General features: G+C 38.2%; 1 protein-coding gene across 1 annotated transcript in view; it reads right to left on the bottom strand.

The window, feature by feature from the left end:
- Positions 1-6,204: 6,204 nt before the first annotated feature.
- Positions 6,205-23,594, bottom strand: part of UBL3 (ubiquitin like 3) — a 71,772-nt gene continuing 54,382 nt past the window's right edge. Inside the window, exons 2-5 of the mRNA XM_034758685.1 lie at positions 18,938-19,046; positions 14,666-14,752; positions 8,258-8,335; positions 6,205-7,931 (exon numbers count right to left, since the gene is read on the bottom strand). Coding sequence (XP_034614576.1) covers positions 7,879-7,931; positions 8,258-8,335; positions 14,666-14,752; positions 18,938-19,046 — 327 coding nt within the window. The 3' untranslated portion in view covers positions 6,205-7,878. The remainder of the gene's footprint in view (positions 7,932-8,257; positions 8,336-14,665; positions 14,753-18,937; positions 19,047-23,594) is intronic.

The raw sequence follows: 23,594 nt of genomic DNA, 5'->3' as shown, positions 1-23,594 counted from the left end.
GGCAATGAGTTCCACAGTCTAATTACACATTGCAGCAGAAGTATTTAATCAGTTTTGCTTTTGCAACCTTTTAATTTCATTGAACAGCCTCTTCTTGTGCTTTAAGATAGGGAGAACCAGAAGCTCCTGACCTACTTTCTAGATAGCACACATTACAGGGCTGCTCATCAGCCCAGGCAAGTGAGGATAACCAAGAATTCCCAAAAGCTACAAAATACTTTACTCACTTGAGAATTCTATGCAGATTTAAGGACAAATTGTGATTTGATTCCAATGCCACAACTCACTCCAATAGCAAAACATAACACCAGAAAGTTTGAAGAATGTAACGCTGCATGAGGCTCAAATCTTGGTATAGCTAATAATGCCTAAAGAAACTGCCTTGTTAGCATGGTAATTTACCCCACCCAGGAGTCACTTTCTAAGAGCGTTGGTGTGGTAACAACTGCTTGGTGAGGCCAAGGCAGGATTGTAGTAATTAAATCTGGGCTGTAGGGGGCTTGGAAGGGGCAGGGATGTTCCCTGTGACTCCCCAGCTCCCTCCCCCATAGGGTGTTCACTGTGCATGTGCACCAGGCACCTACACCCCAGGCCTGCCTTGTGCCCCATCCCGACCCTACTGGCCCAGGTAGCAGCAGTGGCAGCTCCAGCTCCTGGGTTTGCCTGCTGCTTCTTAGCTATTAAAAGCTTACCTTATTTATAGTGATTAAATTATACACTAGGCGGGGGAGGAAATAACTATTTTGTGATTTATGCCTCACCTGTCAAAAATGTCACAAGCCACCACTAATCCATTCCTATATATACTGTTATCCCCTCTGCTCTCATATGCCGCTTTTCTAAGGTAAACGATCCCAATCGTTTAACTCTGTCATCATATGAGAGATTTTCCACATCCCTAATCCCTGTTGCTCTTCTCTGAAACTTTTCCAATTCTTTTTGAGATGGGGTGACCAGTTCTGCACACATTGTTCCAGATGAGGCGGCACCACTGACTTCTATAATAAGTAACATATATATAATGTATTACATTTTCCATATTATTCTCCACACTATTTATTCTCTATGCATCTTTTCTTTTTGGGTGATGCTTCACATTGAGCTGAGTTCTTCTCTGACTGAGCCGTCCATACTGATGCTCAACTCCCATTCCTGAGTTGATAGTTACTGTAGAACCCCGAAATTTGTGAGAGTAGTTTAAATGTATCCCTCCAATGTGCATTACTTTGCATTTATCAACACGGAATGTCCTTTGCCATTGTGCTGCCCACTCCGCTAGCTTGGTTATGTCCCACTAATGTTCCTCCTCTTCTTCTCTGGACTTAACGAACCTAAATAATTTTGTGTCATCTGACCATTTTGCATTTCACTGCTCACTTCCATTTCCAGATCATTAACAAATGTATTAATCAAACTGGCAGCTGTTCAAAAGCTGAGAAATCTTAGAACAGAATAAACATTTTTGTTAATTGCATTTCTCATTATATATTATGTGGCATAATTAGCTCTTCAGGACCGGGACTGTATTTTAGTGCAACCCCCAGGACAAAAAGACCCTAATCCCAGTTGGCATCTGTGGGTGCCAACAATATAAATAGTACTAACGTATTATAAATGTAGTTGATAGGATACTGAGAGACCTAACACATTGTTACTAGGAAACTTTTCAACGTGCACTCTGAAGTTAGATTTTGACACTCAAGTTCACAGAAAGAAGATACAAGTCTAAGGAACTCTAAATATTTCAGTGGAAAGAAAGAGGTAGAATCATTTCTTTAACAAAAAGAAGAACAGGAGTACTTGTGGCACCTTAGAGACTAATACATTTATTAGAGCATAAGCTTTCATGGACTACAGCCCACTTCTTCGGATGCAAGAAGTGGGCTGTAGTCCACGAAAGCTTATGCTCTAATAAATTTGTTAGTCTCTAAGGTGCCACAAGTACTCTTGTTCTTCTTTTTGCGGATACAGACTAACACGGCTGCTACTCTGAAACATTTCTTTAACAGTCATGGAATGCTTCTATATTCCCTTGGATCAGTATACAGAATTTCCATTGATTTCAGTGGTGCAACTGGTATCTCTGGGAGCTCCCAATACCAATCTAAGGCAGTGCTTGACCCTAACTCTGCACTAATCAGACGGGAAAACTCAGGCAGAGCTAGCAGGAGAATTTTAGATCAAATGGCAAATCTGTGAGTTTGCCTCTTGAACAAAGATCGCAAAGGTGCATTCAATCCGGGTACAGAGCCACGGACTGCACATGATTTCCCTTCTTGAACTATGCTCTGGAACCTACCAACACAACTTAAAATTGCGGGAGCATGACAGAGAATCAGCTCATGACTTCGCTTTCAGATGTGCTGACAAGTCTGCATGCTGGCAATGTTAACAGCAGCCTGTGACTGCACTGCCCACTAACTGAAGAAGAGATCACACACTGTTTGGCTGCATGCCCTTTCAGCATATTTACAAAACTCATGAGAACAGAATCAGTGGAGCAGGTACTGAAGAGACATACTGGAAGGAAACAACATCTTTTCATATAGTGATAAGGAAGATAATGAAAAATTCCTACTTGTTGACCTTTTTCTAAGTACCATGTTTCCCTCTTCTAAAATAAAGGTCACAGTATCAGTGCTTGTAGGTGCTGCCTACTATAACTGGAATTTGAGAGACAAACAATTAGTACACAGGACTGGCCTTACCAGGAGGTAAACTGAGGCCGCTGCCTCAGGTGCCAGACTGTGGAGGGCGCCACTAGGACCCAGAGTGTAGAAAATTGTGTCTGCTGCTAGTGCATATGTATTCACTCTGCTCTAGATGCACAGAGAAGGTGGAGTGCTGTGCTGGAGGAAGGAGGGCACAAGAGACATAACAGGCAGGCAGGAGAAAAGGTGAGAGGGAAGAACAGAAAGCAGCAGGAGCTGCAGGGAGAGAGAGAGAGGACGACGAGGAGGAGCCTCTTATGTACCTCTCTAGCACCCCCAGGAGCCTGGACTGATTAACACCAGCTGCTCAGGGAGCTTCCTGTTTCCTGCCGCTTCCCTGAACCCACTTGAGGAGAACAGGCAGTCAACTGAAGTAGTAGGAGCCAGTTAGGCCCTTAAGACGCTGATCTCTTCCCTCCCTCAGGCCCTGCTACCAGCCTGCATATTTGTTCCCTTCAATTGAGTGTTGAGAGCCGCTATAGCTGGCACAGAACAGCAGTCATGAGTGAGAGAAGAAAACACCCCTATGGGGTAACATTCAGAAAAAGAAAGAAAGCAAAGGAAGCTTTTCTATCTAAGCAGGAAGGAGCTCTCCTGAGATACATAGACACAAATGTTCACGGTGAGCCCTCTGGCCCCAGTGAGGATGTGAGTGGTGAGGAGATGCCTGATCTTCCAGTTAGTCAGAGTGTAGGTGACCTGACAGCTAGTGCAGCATCCATATCTCCATCTCAAATAGATGTAACCATGCACATTCCTGAAGAACAGTGTAGCTCAGAGAAGAGTGTGGTGGAGGCACAAGAAACAGCTGCTGCTGAGCTTAGTTCCTTAAGTCTAGATGATCCAGGACTGTGGACCCACTTGAGCAGTAGCCTGAGGGACTTCCTTGTACTGCATGGGCCACAGCAAGTGAAAAATTTCATGTTCCCCAAGACAATGAAAATAGAAGTTTCCATCCAACACATTACTGGCGTGATATCCCCAATGGTGACAAAGTGGAGAGGCCATGGCTTATGTACTCAAAAACCCAGAATGCTGCATACTGTTTTTGTTGCAAACTCTTGCAGTCTAATGTTCCAGTTGGCAGAGGAACTTCACACTGAAGCTATTTTCCCACCCATTCGAGTATACAAGAGTCACCGAAGAAGATGACATTTTGATTACAAGGCACGGGATAATCCCATAAGAGACCCCAAACAACAATTCAAAGTTGAATTCTTTAACCTAGATTGTGCAATACAGTCAGTTGAAGAACGTTTCATGCAGCTCAAGGAACACAGCAGTATATTTGGGATGTTGTATATTCCAAAACTCTTCACTGTACCTGAAGAAGACCTACACCAGCAATGCAGGGCACTAGAGACAGTGTTGACACATGATGACATGCGCAATATTGATGCGAGTGATTTAGGTGATGAACTGAAAGCCCAAGATACATTTCAGCTGGATCAACTCCAAAGGCTGTTCTGGAATATATGTGCACAAATAAGATGACCACCCTCTTTCTAAATACTTTTGTTGCTCTGTGCATACTTCTAACAGTTCCTGTAACAGTAGCCAGTGGAGAACGCAGCTTCTCCAAGCTGAAGTTAATAAAAACACATCTACACTCCACAATGACACAGGACAGGCTGGTCGGCCTTGCAACCATCTCAATAGAGCATGGGCTGGCCCAGACTGTGGACCTTCAGGAAGCAGTTCAAATCTTTGCAACCAAGGCGGCACGGAAAGCACCACTTTGATTATTCAAACATATAAAAATGCCAGTGTTTACTATGCAGACAAGAAAAGTTACATTTGCTGTTCAGGCGTTTGAAAGTTAAGTGTTACTTAAAATTTTTGAACAAGGCATTTTAAGCGGTTAGTTCTCCTTTATTGGAATAGGTAGCAGAGCAATACCCTGGGAGGAGTAGAACAGGAAGAAGGCAGAATTGAGACCTTTCAAAGTTTTGGCCCAAGCAAGGAGGCATGGGGGGCATCATTTGAGCTCCCCGCCTCAGGTGCCAAAATGTTGTGGGCCAGCCCTGTTAGTACAGGATGTACATCAATGCAGCACATTAAAAATTATTCTGTAGGCATTAGCAAAGGCATTTACCATGCTTTCCTTCTCCAGTCAGTAGCTTAGGCAAGCCCTGAGGCTGTTGCAACAGACTTACTCAAGCTATCACTTATGAACACTAGAATCTGTACAGCACCTTAGTACTACTGGGCTGTAATCCCCCAAATGTATCTCTTGTATCTGATATGGCCAATTTACAATATGGAGTGAGAGATAAACTGCTCCTTCTCATGCTTCAATGTCTGAGTATTTTAGAATACAACATGTCTTGAACAAACCTTACCCTTAACTACCCTTGCACGTTTATTCCCAGAGCCCACACAACAGCAATGCAATGGAACAGATGGAACGACGTTCTGGGTGCTGGCGGTCAAACAAGCATAAAAGTATTCTACTTTTCTTCTAGAGAACCTGCATAGTCACAAGTACTGACTTTTAAAGCTGAGCAGAGTTTAAAGGATTTATTTGAACATTCTTGTGTGTGTACTTTGTTCTCCTCAAGAGCTGATATTTTATTAAAATTAATCTCTTTTGCAAAATAGCAAATATCCAGCAATCTTATTTAAATGGATCAAAGAAGGGTCACACGTTTTCTAACAAGTATATAATGTGGCATTAGTATTAATACCTTAGATGACTACGAATTATTTTACTATACATTGAAGCTCGTTGTCTCTCTTCAATATCCAAACTTACTGAATAATGTACGAGGAAGTTACTTAATTTTAGGCTACCAACACAAGGTCTCTCTCTTCAGTATTAAATATGTAATTTTCAAGTTATCACCAACACTCTAGATAATCATTATTCAAATACCACCAGTTCACACTAAAGATTTATTAAACTAACAAGATACGAATCATACTTCATCTCATTACTTTTTCTTGTACTATGTGGTAGATCCTTTTCTCATATAATCTCCCTCTCGCAATTTTGCCTCTGTTGGTATTGACATTTCCTCATCAATTGTTGGGAGTGGACCACATCCACTCTGACTGAATTGGCCTTCAACATTGGTTCTCCACCTCTAAGGTAACTCCCTTCTCTTCATGTGCCAATATATATTTATGCCTGTATCTGTAATTTTCACTCTATGCATCTGAAGAAGTGGATTTTTTACTCATGAAAGCTTATGCCCAAATAAATTGGTTAGTCTTTAAGGTGCCACTGGACTCCTCATTGTTCTTCTATTTTTATCTCTTTGGAGCAGGGTGTTTTATTCCATGTTTGAGCAACCAAGGAAACTCAAGAAAAAATGATGCTGAACACAGACTAAAATCAAGAATTGGTCTATAAATAATCTTATAAACAAACAGTTATTTTTTCAATCAGAGGGGAACTAGGTTTGACACTTCACCAGTTTTCATGACTGTGAAAACAAACAAATATAAATCAATTACAGACCCAGTCATTAATTTTAGATCACCACCAAAATGCACTACAATATTCTTTTATTTAGTTTACAGTAGAATCTATCAGTACAGGTTGCAGAAAGAAAATGTTTAGTGCTATTTACAATTTGTTTTAAAACTCTGCTCTATACAAATTTAATTCTGATCAGTATGAACAATATTTTTGTAGGCCTATGGCATATAAAGCATTTCATCAAAGCAGTAACAATGGGTAAAATAACCTGATTTGAATGATGCTGACCATTTGAAAAAACAATTACACAACATCTGTAAGGGCTGTGAACACTTATTAAGTACAGAACACAACGTCAACCTGTGACTTTTTTTTTTTTTTTTTTTTTTTTAAGGCTAATGCTATTTATATGGAATATTGTTCTATTATGCTACACGCCAATCTATATTTAAGTTCTATAGTTATGCATTTTATAAGATTTTTATTAAATATATTCTACACTTATTTGTAATTTCATCCAGGAAGAATTCTTCCCGAGTGAAAAAATATAAAATCTTTTATATTTTTACAGGTTTAGATGAAACTAGCTCATGCTTTAGTGCTGTGCAAATTTCTTTAGCATATCAATCTTTAAATTATTGATATGAAATAAAATGGCATCCTTTTTAATTATGTATGCCTTTAAAAATCAGCTTCTGATTTGAATACAATTGCAAGCACTAATACCAAATGCAGATTACATAAAGAAACAAAACCAGTACTATGGCAGAGGTTTTTTCTTTTTTTAGCTTTCATAATTCTTTTGAAGTCTCTTATGAGTAAGCACGATTCTGGACACCGAGATACAGAGGAGTAAGAATTACTGAAAAACATCAATTGCTGATATTCAAATACATAAAATTGATTAGTAAATGAAGTCTTCTAATATTTATGCACAATAATAAAAGCCTATGAACTACAGGAAATTACCCCTCCCATATTAAGGCTAGGAAATGCACTCTCTGCACTTGTTTGTGCTGTATGAACAAGCACTCAACTAACGTAGGAGAAAAGAGTGCACCATAATAATGAAAAAAAATCAGTTTCAACAGCCCTCTACAGAGTGCTTTTAAATTACAGGCACATCGTTTTTCGTTTGTTGCAGTGAAAATATATATAGCCAGGCTCGGTTTAGTTAGTATTCTGTGCCAGTTCGGCCACCAAGATTGACTTGGTAGAATTGACTTCAGTTTTTCCTTTGAGTTGGCCATTAGTGAGCTTTTTTAAATTATGGATTCTATTTTCCAGTGCTGTATTATATATTGGAGATTATTTCTAGGTGTCTCAAATATCATTAGAGATTGCTGATGAGAAACATATTGTCAACTGTTTTTAGTGCAAATTGCATCTAGAAAGCTTGATTGATTAGTTCCGGTTAATGAAGATTTTTGTGGCAGCAAAATGATTTCTGCTGTGGAAGAGAACACTAACTTTTTCTGGAGATTGAATGCATTCAAGAACCGATGTATTATAAGATTATTCAGCAAGAAAAAAATAGAAATAAAATTATAATGGAATTGTTCATAGATCTCTCCTTTAAAAAAGAGAATAATGTGACAGTGTTTATGTAATATTTCAGTTCCATGGATTTACAGACAGGCTCTTCCTAAAGGTGTTTGAAGCAAGGCTGGGCCTCTTCTATTCCAGCAGCATGAAAGACAAAGACTATATTACATCACACTTAGCAGGTAAAGCAGACAGAGTTTACAGGATCACACAGCAATTGCTCTCTCCAGTTTTTTCACGGTTCCTCTGACCTGTGGAACAACGAGAAGAAAATTTACAAAACATTCAGTTGGGGCGAGCAGGGGGGATAACTGTTAATGATACAAGAACTATGCAAAAATTTTATCTTGTGCAACTTTATAAGCTCTGGAGAATACAAAAAATGTTACTCAGATACATAACTAAGAAATATGCTTTTTATTTTAGTGTGTCCAAAATCACTTGTTACTTGCTTGACAAGAACTATTCATAAACCATGAAGATTTTTCTCCTTTCAAAACATCCAATGAAAACAATGACATTTTTGAACACGTGCCTATGCAGCTGAAGTTGGAAGCGTATCTACTATATAGCCTACCTTGAGAGTTTGGCTCTGGCAATGTCTCTCTAGCCACCAAATGCATCACCGTTGTCTTGCCAAAAGGAAGTTTTAATGCTGTGTGAAAAATAGAGGATGATTTAACGACACACAAACTCTTTTCATCACTACAGAACAAACCCAACTAAAACCATAACTTTAACTGGATTAGCTTTTTTCACAGCTTCCTCCTACTTACTTCAAAATTCATACTGCTTATTTACCAATCCTAGAAAGAAGTTTTGTATAAATGTTACCCAGATCAGGGTCTTATAAAATGATCAAATGAAATACTGTGTTTTTAATGTTTGCCACTGTGAGGATGATAAAGTTATGTGGCCTGACCCTGCTCTCTTTGAAGTCAGTGGTACAATTCACCTTAATGGGAGCAGGAATGGTCTCTTATGCCTTGATTCAGCAAAGTGCTTAATTTTAAGCATATGATTAGGCCTATGGGACCAACTTAAGCCACAAAATAAATACTTATTCTCAAGGAATTGAACAGCACACAGTGTTTATTACTAGAAGCCTAACATTTTTCCAATTCTCTTGAAAAGTAAATAATCCAAATCTCTGATGATATGATGTGATATTTACAAATAATTTGATGGAATACCACCTCATTACAATGCCTCATGTTTTGACACTGAACACCCATCACACATCAATAGTATGTGAGAATAGTGCATCTCCAGAAACTTTAAAATGTTGTTTAAAACCAGTTGTTTAAGACAAAGTGTTTTCCTCAACACTGTTACTACCATGTATTATTGAAATTGAAAGAATTTTAAAAATCTGATTTTCTTTTCACAATTCATTCCACTTTGCAGTAAAACTAGACTGGTCAGCTTCATATTCCAGTTTTCATAATATTGTGTTTACGTTTTCAACACTCTGGAGTTTTGATAAATATTCCACTGCAATCTCACTGACTGAAAAAAACAAAACAAAACAAAAAAACACAAAAAACCCCAAAAACATTTATACCTTAGTCATATTAGGTTGGCACACCCTTTTAAAATGTCCCTCCAACCCCAGGCTTCTGTGTTCTGGACTGCAACTTTGTGACAGCATTTGTTCAGTATGGTTATTTGTAAAAGTTTCACGTATTACTAGAACTTCATTTTCTCCTGAGGTTTTAAATTTTCCACTATAAATTAGGAGAAAGATATCTTCCACCACATGCTCCATTAAAAAAAATAAAAATAAATCAATCAATCAGGGAATATCATCAGCAATAGATGAACCAGCTCAGTTTCTCTTTAGGTATTCAAGGTACTTCCTCCCCACCCCTTTAGTACTTGTGTCCAAAAACATAACACTGTGACTTAAAGCAGAACCTTAACCTCTAATGAGCAGGTCACAGCTTCCATTTTCACCATTGCAGAGTCTGCCATCTGCATTTAGAAACAATCCATCCACAGTAACTGAGGAGGGAGGATGGAGAGGGAGTATCCTAACAGTCTCTCTTTTCCATTTCAACCAGTTTATTGCAGAGCCAAGAATCAGATATAAAACTAAACCTGGTACTTGCTGGCCAGAAGCACTAGATCCCTAGTTTAGATGGACTAATGTAATTAATTTAGTTTTAAGCAGCCAAACATTTTCTTTGTAAACATTTTCATTTAAAACAGGCAATTATCTTATCAGGAGAAAGAGAGACATTGAAATCCCTTTGAAATACAATTGACATTTGTACTTCCCAGAGAACAAGCTATGTGGTAAACTAAGGCTATGTCTGCATTACGCAGCTTTTAGCGACATGGCTATGTCATACAGCCGTGCCGCTAAAAGTTGTGCAGGAGAGCCAACAAATTTCCACCTCCAACAAGCGGTGTTTGTGTTGTCAGCAGGAGAGTTCTCCTGCTGGCAACGCACTGTTCACACTGGCACTTTTGTCTTTCAGGGGAAGGGGGGTTAACACCTCCGAAAGACAAAAGTTTCGTCATTCAGTTGCCAGTGTAGACATAGCCTAAATCTGAAGGGTGTTTTTGCCCTATGGAAAGCAGCCTGTGCCTACACATAGAGGTTGTTGATCGTTCTAAGTCTAAAACAGTTCTAAGTTTTGAGTCTTTGATACAACAGATAACTCTACAAAGGCTATATATTTTCAATCTCTCCCCCCTTGTAAGTATTCTCACACTTCTTATCAAACTGTCTGTACTGGGCTAGCTTGATTATCACTTCAAAAGTTTTTTTCTCTTACTTAATTGGCCTCTCAGAGTTGGTAAGACAACTCGCACCTGTTCATGCTCTCTGTATGTGTGTCTCCTCAATATATGTTTCACTCTATATGCATCCGAAGAAGTGGGCTGTAGTCCACGAAAGCTTATGCTCTAATAAATTTGTTAGTCTCTAAGGTGCCACAAGTGCTCCTGTTCTTTTTATATATTTTCAGTTCAAGAAGAAAATCCCTTTATATCTAGTTTACGTGAACTCTAAGAAGCCATTAGAGAAAGACCAAAATGTTACAAACTAATCACATTAGGGAAACGTTACCTAAACTCAAAAGGACACTAGAGGCGACTATGCTCTGATTAGTGAACTGTGGAGCTTGATTATTTACAGTAATCAAGCAAAAGTATGCTAATATTTCAATTAATGCAGAGGTGGGCAAACTATGGCCCGCAGACCGTCCTGCCCGGCCCCCGAGCTCCTGGCCCGGGAGGCTAGATCCAGCCCCTCCCCCGCTGCTCCCCATTCCCTGCTGCCTCAGCTCACTCGCTCCGCCACCGGCGCAATGTTCTGGGCAACAGGGCTGTGAGCTCCGGGGCAGTGCCGCTGCAGAGCCCGGCCTGACCCAGTTTCTGTGCTGCGTGGTGGTGGTGGCATGGCCTGGCTCCAGCCAGGTGGCGCATCTGTAGCACCGCCAGCCATCGGTGCTCCAGGCAGAGCAGTAAGTGGGCATGGAGCAGGGGGGATTAGACAGAGGGCAGGGAAGTTCGGGGTGGTAGTCAGGGGGTGAGAGTGTGGATAGGGGCGGGGGGCAGGGGTCCCGGGGGAGGATCAGTCAGGAAGGAGGGGGGGTTGGATGGGGCAGGGGTCCGGGGATGGTCAGGGGACAGGGAGTGGGTGTGTGTGGATGGGGCAAGGGTCCCAGTGGGGCAGTCAGGGAACGGGGGGGTTGGATGGGGCAGGAGTCCCGGGGAGGGGTGGGGGGGGCAGATAGGAGGTGGGGGCCAGGCCACAGCCCCTTCCCCTAACCGACCCTCCATACAATTTACAAAATCTGATGCGGCCCTGAGGCCAAAAAGTTTGCCCAACCCCTGAATTAATGGCTTGCATAATTTTTACACAAGTCCTTGTCAGTGGTTTCTAATATTTCCCTGGACTGGGGTACAGGAAGGGAGACAGAAGCATCTTTGGTCTATGCCCAATTCTCCTTTCCTGTTGACTTTTTTGGTTCTTTTTCTCTTTTCCTCAATCTTTATTCTATTCTCTTCATTTAGTTCTACTGTCCTGTCTCTGTTATATCCTTTCTTCTGCTTTCTCTCTCCAGTGTCCTTTCTCTTCTTGTCTTTTTTTTTTAATAAAAAGAAGAAATATTAGAGCAATTCTCTACTGCTTCCTCCCAGTATCTGATTGAAGAAGGAGAACTTTTGAAATGCAGTACCTCATGGCTATTTGTAAAATTAGTTCAACCACAAGCTATTAGTCTAATAATCAACTATCATATGAAATTTGCTGGTGGCATCTGGACAACATGTTCTCTTCACCCATCTTTTCACACACTGACTACTAGCAGCAACAGAAAATGATGGATCTGGCACTTCTTGCAACAATGACACTGCAGACTTTAGAGACAAATGTTTTTTTCTATTACCATTCCCACTGATACTTTTGCCGTTTCCTCAGTCATTCTTGTATTAGCAGATACTTCAAAAGATGCATTAACACCGGCTGGCAGAGAAGCTCAAGACTTTTTTTTTTTTTTTTTTTTTTTTTTTTTACTTTTAAGCTTCAACTTCAGTCAGTTTTTACAAGATGAAGTTGAGTTTAGAAGTAGAAAACTGCCACACTTTGACAGAAAGAACCAATGATGATATTTAGTGTCCAAAGAGACAATCTGAGGGTACTGTTGCCTCTTCAATTGACAAAATGACTTTCAGTGGTGAACAAGCCCAAACTCCAGTCAATATTCACTAACCACTTGAGACAAATTAAATGCTCTTTATAAATGTTATAACTCAACACCCCTAAAATCCTTGGATGAAAAGCATTACAGAAATGCAAAGTATTATAACGTCATGAGAAACTGCATACTGGACTAAACATTAAGTTACTATTTTCTTTTGTTATGGAATGTATCCATGTTGCTTTAGTAAAGGTTGCATCAACATTTCTTTTCAGAAATTTATAACTCAAGCTGTATAATCTTATGCCAGGTTGAAATTTATTACATTATTTCATTAGTGTTGAAATAAATGTTTTAAAACAAACCTCTAAAATATAACAACAGAAATAAATCTTTGTAATACATGAAATATCCCTGGGGTAAAGCTGTGATGATTAAATTGCAATACATCAGTGAGCAGCAATCTGAACTAAAATTCCCTGATCCCAAGTATGCATTTAAAATCCATGAAACTGTCTTAATGTAGCAACCAAAAGCATGCTAGCTATTCTTTCCAGCGGAACTGGATAAACAAACACTGACTCTTGTTAGTACTGTGAGGTCCAGTCTGATCTCAGTGAAGAAAGTGAGTACAGTGGTGCAGAGAAACACCTACAGATGAATACCAAAGAACATCTTGTATAGTCATCTTTGGCTGGAGAATGATAATCTGAGGCAAGGCATCATGGGAGGAGAACTTGATGATGATTCAAGCTTGGGGCTGGAGGAATGAGGCAAAGAATGGGGAAAAGAGGCAATATCTTCACTAACACTAAGAACACACTACTTCTCACTACCTTCAAGAGTGGGCCATAAAATTGCACAATAGGTATTATGTATATTAACTAACTGAAGCCTAAATAAAAATTCCACAGTGACAGTTACTACTAAGCAGTACACAGTGAAGTTTGCCATTATTTAGCCAGTATATAAAGTAGTATTAGAAAACTGAACCATATGGAGGATAAATTGTCCAAAAGGAGATCAGCAGCCCAGGTTAGTAATGGCTAAAAGTGGTTATCTATTTAGAATGAATTGGTGGCCCAGTTCTTAATGGAGAAGCATCTATATCACAACTAGCACAAAATGACAACCTGGTTACCATTATCAGCAAATAGGGCAACAATTAAAGGAGAAAAATAGAATGAACTGCCCTGTCATCCTAGAGCTAGTCTCTCCAAGTTGGTGTTGAAGCACATTGGCAGGGCACATATGAAACTTTCCCCCGTAATATATTGTATTTGTTTTCCAGAGTCTTTATATGAGAGATTGTGGGATGCCAAAGATTCAAGTTTCTCATTCATGCCACCAGAGTGAAAGAAAGAAACAAAAAACAAAAACAAGAAAACAGACAAAAATGATAAATACAAAGGGATAAAGTCATTCCAGGTTTATCTTTAACTTCAAGACAGCTACCCCAGGGATGACTTTATATTACATTCTCCCCTCCCTGTGCATTCATAATTACCAACCGCATTAACAGAAGCAATTTGTAGACAGAGAGTATAGGCCCTTTAGCTCACTTGTCAGATTTGGTAAGAGCAAACAGAAAAGAGATATTTTGTTTAGACATTTATTTTACTTAAAATTCATATGGCTGCCACCACCTCTGGAAGGAAATATTGTTAATTACAATACATTGTACTACATCTCTGATAAATAAAAAATAAATCTACAAAATATAACAAACCCTACAAAATATAACTAGAAAACATGACACAAGGGGGCACAGTTGAGCTGTATTTCCTCACCATACAAAGTGAAGCTATTTACTTTTGTTCTCACATAACTATACAATTGTATCCTTGGGACAGAGCTAGATAGCAAAAATATTTCCCCTCATTCTAATTCACAGGGTGTCTTTCTTCATTACACTAAGTTCCCTAGTATTGTTTAACCAATTATCATAATCTTTATCCATCATTTTTAATATACTTAGAGATTTCTGAAATGGTTTACAATATAAATGCAGTATACGAGAAGTGGAATAAAATCATCCCTCTTTCATTAAAAGACAATAAAGATAGCATAACTAATCCTTACGTGAGAAAAGATTTAATTAACACAGTGATATATACCATAGTCTAACATCCGATTCTAGCAGGATGGAAAAATATAAAGGTAACACAGAGTATCCCATGTTATGCTACAGCAAAACTGTGCAGAAAACCATGTTGTGACCTTGAAGTCTAGAGAGGGTTTTACTTAAACGAGAATTTACTGCATTTTAAATAAATATTCACTTTGCCTGGGGAGAAAGTTGCTAAATTATACTACCCAAGTTATTTCATTACCTCCTAGTGTCACATTGCCATGAAGAAACCGTCCTTGATAAATAAGCCGCAGAATATTTGGACTGCTGACCTGCTCTTCTTCCCAATCTGAAAAAGAATAAAGAGGACTTTGTCAGGAACAGCCCAGTATATGCATCTTTTGTTTATTCCCACCCATTCAGGGTAGAAAAGAGAAAACAGAACTCTTCCAGTTCAGTACTAACAAGACAGTGCGGCCTGCTGTTTAGTGAAGAGGATCTGAAGTTAAGACTCCTAAATACTGTTCCTTATTTCCCGATTCAAACGTGGACAATAACTATTCTGTGCTTCACTTTACTTCTGCTTTATTAATGGTTATAAGTGATATATATGGTTATAAGTTCCTATGTAAAATATTTTTAAATGGCTGATAAGGAAGATACTTCCTGTTCCCATTCAGATTCAATATCCATCTGGATAATTTAGTTCCATTTTCCTTCAATTGCAGGAGATTCTCAATCTCACTGCCCTCCAACATTGAACTGGCTTAGTTCAGCCTTAGTCCAGCACTGATAAGCAGACACATATATAGAAGAAACACATCCGTTCTCTGATTTGAAAATCATTTTAAATCAGTAAGCAGAAGTTCTCCTCTCTGTGGCTACTGGGCAGTGCTGAATGAGGATTAGATTTAGCCAGCTGAATTTCCAGAGGGCATAATGAACTGAACATACCCTGAAATTCCTGGAAAAGCTGAATGGTAAGCATCTGACCCTCGCAGAAGAGAGACATATTGATATATTTCAGGAAATTTCTCATAGCACAGTCTGTACAGATTTATGTATCACAAATTAGCTGTAAGAATAATGTATAAGTAATGTATAAGATTAGATGATCACTTATTATTCCCGTTTAAAATTTCTGTCAATTTTCAAAACAAGTAAGCGAATCTACATTACATTTTAAGGGTAAATATTGCAAAATATTAACAAAATTATTTAATTTAAATCTGCTCTTTCAGAATGATGTCTTCCATTCATTTGCTGACCAGGTATCTGATACCAACTGTTCACAAATCTCCTTCTGCTCTGCTCCATCTATTGAAATGTTTATATAGCAAACACAAATATTCAAGAAGGGATAGGAGAAGCCAACCTGTATGCCCAGAATACACAATGGACAGAATGGGCAGAGAGGAAGAGAAAACGAAACAGGGTGTTGGGAAAGATATTTAAAACATTGTGGAAAGTGTGTGACCAGCATCTGGTAGGAAAAGATGCAGGAAGAGAAGAGTGAAAAGTGAACTATTACAATTGATGCCTGTTCCCTTTTAAAGGCATCAGGCACAATGACACATGATTCGAGGTGTACAGAGCACTACAAAGTCAGGCTGACATCAGAAACAAGTATGAGCAGAGAGTATGTAGAAGTGGCAAGATTTACTAGATGCCTCAGAACGTTTAATTTACAAGATATGATAAAACTAGACAACTGAAACCATCTGAAATTCAAATGTTTTCATTTACTACCTGTTTTAATTGTAGTGCAATTCAATGAAGGGACATTGATATGCTGTCAACAGAGTAGTCAAAATGAAGTGTTACAATTATCCTGCTTGATGAAACTTTATCTATAATTTTCTGCTTTAAGATTTCACTTCTCTGACTTCCATCTGGACTGAAGTAGTAAAGTTTAGTCAATTTGTGGTACTAGAAAGATGCAATAATACAAGAGGCCAGAAGATGAAAAGTGGCAATTTGGTATAATAATTCCTGACAGCTGATCCACCATTTTATGTTTTTAATCTTTGCTCCTTGGCAGAGTCTCAAAAATTCTTCCCCTTAAACAGTCACTCGGGATATTTAATTTTCATAATGAAAACACTTCTCCCCTAGCTAAACCAATGAAAAGAAGTTCAACTGAAAAGTGTTGTAACACTTATCAGATGATCATTATAAGAGAAAATTTAATTATTCCAACAACTATACTCAGAGGATAAAGTAATTTTAGAAAAGAGGGAATAAAGAGAAACTTTTCTAATATCAACTATCTGTATGAGCAAATGAATCAAACTGGACATTCTCACTGGGAGCGAGGAAGTTTTTAAATCAAGAGTATTTCAACTTATACATGGGGGGAAGGGAATAGAAGAGAGGTGGCTTAAGCATGCTTGCTTATAACTCTTTACGATCATTAAATGTAGTCAGGACACTGTGCAAATTTCAGATATATGGCAAAATTCTGCCCTCAGCTACAGTGATGTAAACCTAGACTATCTCCACCAAACTCAGTGAAGTTAATTTGGATCTTTATTATTGTACCTAAGGGCACAATTTTGCTCATATCTCTAAAAGACCCCAAGGCAGATTCATCTTTGCACATCTTATGGACAAATCAAACACATAAATAAAAAAACTTGAGGGAACAGATTCAACTTAGTCACCTCTTTAAATAATTTTAATGCGTCATTCTAGGTCAGTTATAATCAACTCTTGTAACAAAGATAGTTTTCAAATTGTAAAGAACAAGAGATTATTCACATATGCTCGCTGCTTGGGAAGGCTTAAACAAGTCAATAATAAATTTCAGAGCTGCCTCAATTTTAAATAATTCCAGTTTCTGCCTCTCAAAACTAACTTACACATGAAATGTAATTTAAAGAGATGGGGAAGAGAGATCAGATCACAATTTCAGTGACAAATCTAGGCACTGTACTTTCTCCAAAATATAAATAAGGCATTAGCAGCTATTTGTTCTCAAGATTTACATACACATAACAACTTGACCTGTAATCATATTCAACCTATGAGCCATTTCTCTGGTACATGTTGCATACTATGATCACACATTAACTTTAGCTGTCATTCCTTAGGTAATATGGAATGGCTTTCTTCCTATTAAAATACGCAATTTTCTTCATTCTTTGTTATGTGTACAAGGTACAAATCTCAGTTTTAATTGCTGCTGCACAAGTCTGAAGTAGTCAATTTGATTAAATGCTACTAATTAACTGCACTGACATATAAATAAGAGTCACAAAATATAAATCCCTGATCCTGTGTTACATAGTGCCTGTTATGCGCCTTAATAGCTAGGCAGGGTGTTGACTTGAAACTGCAATGTAATCTACTCAGGAGTAGATTTAAGAGGACAAAACAGTTGGTTCGGCCATTACTAATTCACACAAATACACACAAGATAAATTTTATTTTGTCTGTGGAACTGTGCTTCTAGGACACAACTATGTACAATAGATACCGAGTTGCCATACCAAAAAGAATCATTGGTCCAGCTAGTTTGGTATAAAAAGTCTCCAACAGCTGTGTGTCTGTAGTGTATCTAATACTTTAGAGGACCACAATCCTTGCATTTTGTCAACTGTGTAAAACTGCATCAGGGCAAGAAAAATTCCTTCCTAACCTTCAGAGGAGGCCAGTTTAGGGCCAAAGCATGCATTATTGAAACTCCTATTGACATAGATAGCATAGATGCACATTATTCCTGTTCATGTGCAGTAATTTTCTAGTCCTCTTGAAACACTAAGTTAATGGCTCCCAATGACTTCCAGTATCAGAGAATGTCTAAATATTTTCTTTCATCAAATGTAACGTCATTTCTCAGTTTTGGCTAGTGTTTTGGATTGTGGGACAGGGAGACAAAGATGTCCTGATCAGTTTTTGTTGAACCATTCATTATTTTACTTACATATACGCAAACCCCATCTCAGATTACACTTCCACTTTCCAAAATAAATACTCCCAAATTAATTTAAAATATCTTCATATTTAAATATGTTCCCAGCTTCCCTCATCCTTTAAAGTCTTTTACAATTGCCTTTTATCATTACCTTTTTTCTGGACATTACTGTATTTGTGTAGATTGTTTCTGAGGCAAAGCAATCAAAAATACAAAATATTTGAGGTTCAGTTTTGCTATTTCATTCATATAAAATGGCATATTTTCCTTACTCATCCTTAGACAAAGGGTATAATATCTAACATCCGCCAGGATCTTTCTGCAGTTATTAGATTTGTACCAAGTCTGTCTAGAAAAAAAAATCATAATGAGGGAAAAGCAGTACGTAGGGCACAATGAATATGAGAAGTAACCTCAGAAGTAAGCTAGGTAATGGACTATACTTCAACATCTCAAATTTTGTACCACTGAAAACAGAAGAGAAAATATATCTATATAAACTTCCATTTGAATATGAAGAACAATGATAAAATTATTAACATTTCAGTCTTAATTACAGAAGAGTAAACAGCTTTAACTGGACAGTTAGCAGCTAAAGGACACACAAAAATGACTCACCCATAGGCCAGTTGTCATACACATGTTTTGCAATATCTGCAGCAGAATCATTTGGTGAAAACAAGAACTCTTTCGTTTTCCCACTTACCAAGATGAGGCGCAAATTTATCTGTAAAGAAAATGGAACATTAGGAAGATTTGCTAAAAATAAATACAAATACACTATTTAATCAAAAGGCTATTTAAATTGCTAAAGTTATTCGCTGGTTTTAGCAACTAATCAGTCCAAATTAGTCTGGAAAAAAATCCTAACAGATTTAAACAGAAAATACAAAATACAGACAACCGTATTTCAAGTACCTTTGCATCAACCAAAAAGGGTGGACAGAAGGGAGTTTTCCCATAAATGGGCTAAGAAGATGACAATTATACTAATAAAATGTGTCATGTCTATTAAGGCTCTTTAATTTGATCACAATATATGCAAATGCCTTTTATTAGTTATCAGTACCATCAAATAGTTTTTCAAGGAACAAACAAGTTCAGTAAAAAACATCGCTAAATGCTAAGAATTCATCTTCTCTTGACCTTTTACTTAACTGAAGGAGGGAAAATAAGAATAATGCCTACTTCCTCAACATATGCACATTTAAAAATATGAAATTCAGCTTCTAAAAATTAAACCCTAGACTAACTCCAAATCCCTCTTCTGTATATTTGCTACCGTGACTGTCAGACCTGACTTTACCATATGGATAGGGTGAGCAGATGTCCCATTTTTGGGGACTTTTTCTTATATAGGCGCCTATTATCCCTCCACCCCCATCCCGTTGTTTCACAGTTGCTATCTGGTAACCCTACATATTGACCCACTACAGAATATTAGAAAGTCAAACAGCCTCCGGCCAGTGCCCTCTACGTTTTACGACATTGAATCTTCTGCTGATCTAACTTGCAACTTTACTTTTCTCCCATGGAGAATAAAATCCTGACTCCATGAAGTATTAATGACACCATGATTTTTCTCTTAGATGTCTCAAACAATACCTCCAGATACTGGCATCTTCAGTTATTATTCCCCCCCTTTCTGTTTGAGAGTTACTAACGGACTGAATCAAGACATTCCATCCCACAGGACCCAGCCCACGGACCAAAAAATGATAGAAAGACATCCTAATGTCTAGGTCTCAAAACGGCCCTGGTTATAGCAATATTAATAGTAGCTAAATGACTGTCAAAGCCTACATTTCCATCCTCACCATCTACCATTCTGTCCCAAGTAATAGAACATAGTGATAACCACAGGGCTAACCTCTGCAGCCCACTTGGGTGTGCTAGACAAACTGCCTTCAAATATATGGTTCCCCTTGCAATTTCTCACCCCTTGCTATAAGAGAACGAATATTTAGTATAACAATAAAAAGTGAGGCTTTACTGGATTTTGACCTGTATTCAACAGGGTTTTTTTTCCCCATTTGCTATATTACTCACAAATAGGAGCTTGAACAGAGATTCATCTTGAAAGATCTACAGAACATGATATTTCTATCAGTTTTTTCTTTGTCTGAAATTCACTTAGGAATCCAGTAAGGGGGGGAAATAGGCTACTGTATAAATGAAGTGGTTATTCTCTTTCTTAAACTCCTGACTGTCATAATGGCAGAGACCTTGTTTTTTGACTGCAGTCCAAATGTCAACCTTTTTTTTTTTTGGTGCATAAAGCCCCTAAATAATGTTATGGTATACCGGAATATTTATTATTGCTTGCATTGTTCTGTACAGCACAGATAAAGTCAAAGAAGATGTAAGGCAGGAAGGGGCAGGAGTTTTAGAAAAGTTACTTAAACAAGGAAGATTCTTCAAATGCTCAGACCAAACCCAACCAAAAATATTAAGAACAGTCATATTGAGAAAGTAAAAGAAGATGTCCAAATAGGCTGTTGACAGACGCATATTACAGCATATGGAAGACCTGTTTGAATTGTGTGTGTTTGGAGATATTCAATGCTAAAGAAAAACCTCTAAATCTACAGTGCTAGATGGATCTAATTGTTTCAATAGTCTGTGTTATATTTTAACAACTACTGTCTCTATTGTCACTGAATTGCCAAACAATCCAGAAGATTGAGAAAGGATCACATAATCTAAAATAGTTACACTAACTACTTTTTTAGGTGCTGAATGGTCTTGTCACCAAACATTGACTGTTTAGCATTGCCAAAGACTGATGAGCTAAAACAGACAGAGCAATGTCTAAGGCCTGGTCTATACTACCCGCCTGAATCGGCGGGTAGAAATCGACCTCTCGGGGATCGATTTATCGCGTCCCGTCGGGACGCGACAATCGATCCCCGAATCGGCGCTCTAACTCCACCAGCGGAGGTGGTAGTAAGCGCCGCCGACAAAAAGCGGCAGAAGTCGATTTTGCCGCCGTCCTCACAACGGGGTAAGTCGGCTGTAATACGTCGAATTCAGCTACGCTATTCACGTAGCTGAATTTGCGTATCTTAAATCGACTCCCCGCTGTAGTGTAGATGTACCCTAAGGCAATAGTCCTTGTATTAATCAGAGAACTTATTCCCCACTTAGTACAGCATATAGGGGATGGCATATTTCCTTGTTTTTCTGCTTCTTAGGCTTGTCAGGCTCACTACAGAAAACAAAAATTATGTAAAAATAGTGTGAAAATGTAAGTAAAATTAAACTAACATTTCTGTAAGGACCTAACAGACCTCTGAGTAATTATACAATTTAAAATGAAGAGGAGTAACAGAAATAAAAAACTGAGTAAAAATGCTCATTGACATTTATCCTATGTGGCTGACTCCATTACTGCTGAAGTTCTGCTATTGTCTCAGAGGTTCACATGATCCTGTGATCCAATATCAAGATGCTTCAGGGAAAGCTAACACATTTTTGAAGAGTATACTGTAACTATATGTAGACTAGGGTTTTTTATTTTTGTTTCAAAATGTGACCATTACTGAATATTAGCAAAAGCCTGAAGCAAATCTCTAAAATACTTAACCAGATGTTGTGTCAAGTCATGCATGGAAACAACTGCTCTAACAAATGGTTAAATATTTTCTTACTTAGAGCACTGTAGACTATAGTCATATTTAGTGTGCGTGCTTGTCTAAATTTTAAATCTCATTTTTTAAATCTTCTCTTGAAGGAATCTTACTGTTCATGGTAGTGTGACAGTCCCATGAGGTCTGAATCTGAAAGTCTAGTCTTTAAAATCTCCTTGAGGCACCGTGAACTGTTAAAGGCATTCAACTGCTATGCTACTTTCTCTGCAAAACTCTTTGATTAAGATCTTTTTAAACATACTATTGCAAATTTGTGAGTATGAATGCATGTAGTAGGGGAGAGCCTGGATAATGGAAGAGTTATCTAATATACAAGTAGCTAATTTTAAACTCCTAAGGTTATACAATGATTCAGATGCCAGTTGTAGAATACATCATATCTCATCATTTGAAACGCTACAATGGAATTAAAATGTGTCCCCAGATGATTACCAAAAAGAGTTTATTTTTCTTCCTAAGGAGGTCCTATCCTTGTTATGCCTTCTGTGCTTTTCATGATCATGGCTGGTTTGTTCCTCCATGAGAGATAGGATAACAATGAGTCTTGTGATTCTTTTTATGAAGGATACGGAAGATAGGTTCCAGCCTCTTGCTGTGGGCAAGACAACCCAGAGTCTTTGCTGTGAATTTTAAAATTCAAGTTTCTGTGTTGTAGTAATAACTGAGATGTTATTGATGAAAGGTGAAAAGAGCCAGCGATGTTAGAAGTAATATTTAGTGTCAATTCTGGACTATGTCCACTCTGGTTGGTCCTTGCAAAATCAAATTATGAACATTATGTTTGAGAATTTTAAGCATATACAATCACTAACTTTTTAAGTTATCTTTCATACCCCTCATTTCTTGGCAGCTTAAAATGTTTTTAGGAACATTTTAAATGTGGGGAAGGAAGTGGCTTGGAGAACTAATTTCTTCACTGCAAGCATGTTTACTGGGTGAAAATGTCAGCCATTTTTGAAAAACAGTCTATACAATTGTTTGAATGCTACAGACTCCCTAGAGTTTTATTTTCTGGCCCAAGAAAGGATTCTGCAATACAAGAATACTGTAAACCGTTGTAAATAGCAAGAAGTGAGCAACGTAAGTTACAGTATTTCCATCCTATTCTATTAATTTAGATATTGATATTATCAATTTTTATATTACAGTGATGACTGGAGGCTTCCAATCAGGAAAAAAGGACCTTCATAAAGCTATACGCTCAAACATAGTGTCAGCACCTGTCCTGAAGAATACAGTCTATGATGTATCAGAGGGGTAGTCGTGTTAATCTGTATCCACAAAAACAACGAGGAGTCTGGTGGCATCTTAAAGATTAACAGATTTATTTGGGCATAAGCGTTCGTGGGTAAAAAACCCACTTCTTCAGATGCATAGAGTGGGTTTTTTACCCACGAAAGCTTATGCCCAAATAAATCTGTGAGTCTTTCAGGTGCCACCAGACTCCTCGTTGTTTTTGAGTCTATGATGAGGTCTCTGAGATAACTTGGGGCTGGGTTGGGGGTTTTATTTTTCCACAAAGTATGCAACATTTACAAAATTGTGGGAAGAACACTTCTTCTCTGTCATGCACAGGAAATATGTTTAAATGAAAAACTTGTTGGGCCAAAGAAGTAGAGAGGGTG

This window comes from Trachemys scripta, chromosome 1 (assembly GCF_013100865.1).
Source record: "Trachemys scripta elegans isolate TJP31775 chromosome 1, CAS_Tse_1.0, whole genome shotgun sequence".
Classification (NCBI taxonomy): Eukaryota; Metazoa; Chordata; order Testudines; family Emydidae; genus Trachemys; species Trachemys scripta.
Note: the sequence above shows the minus strand (reverse complement) of the source record. Positions and strands in the feature narration are given on the sequence as shown.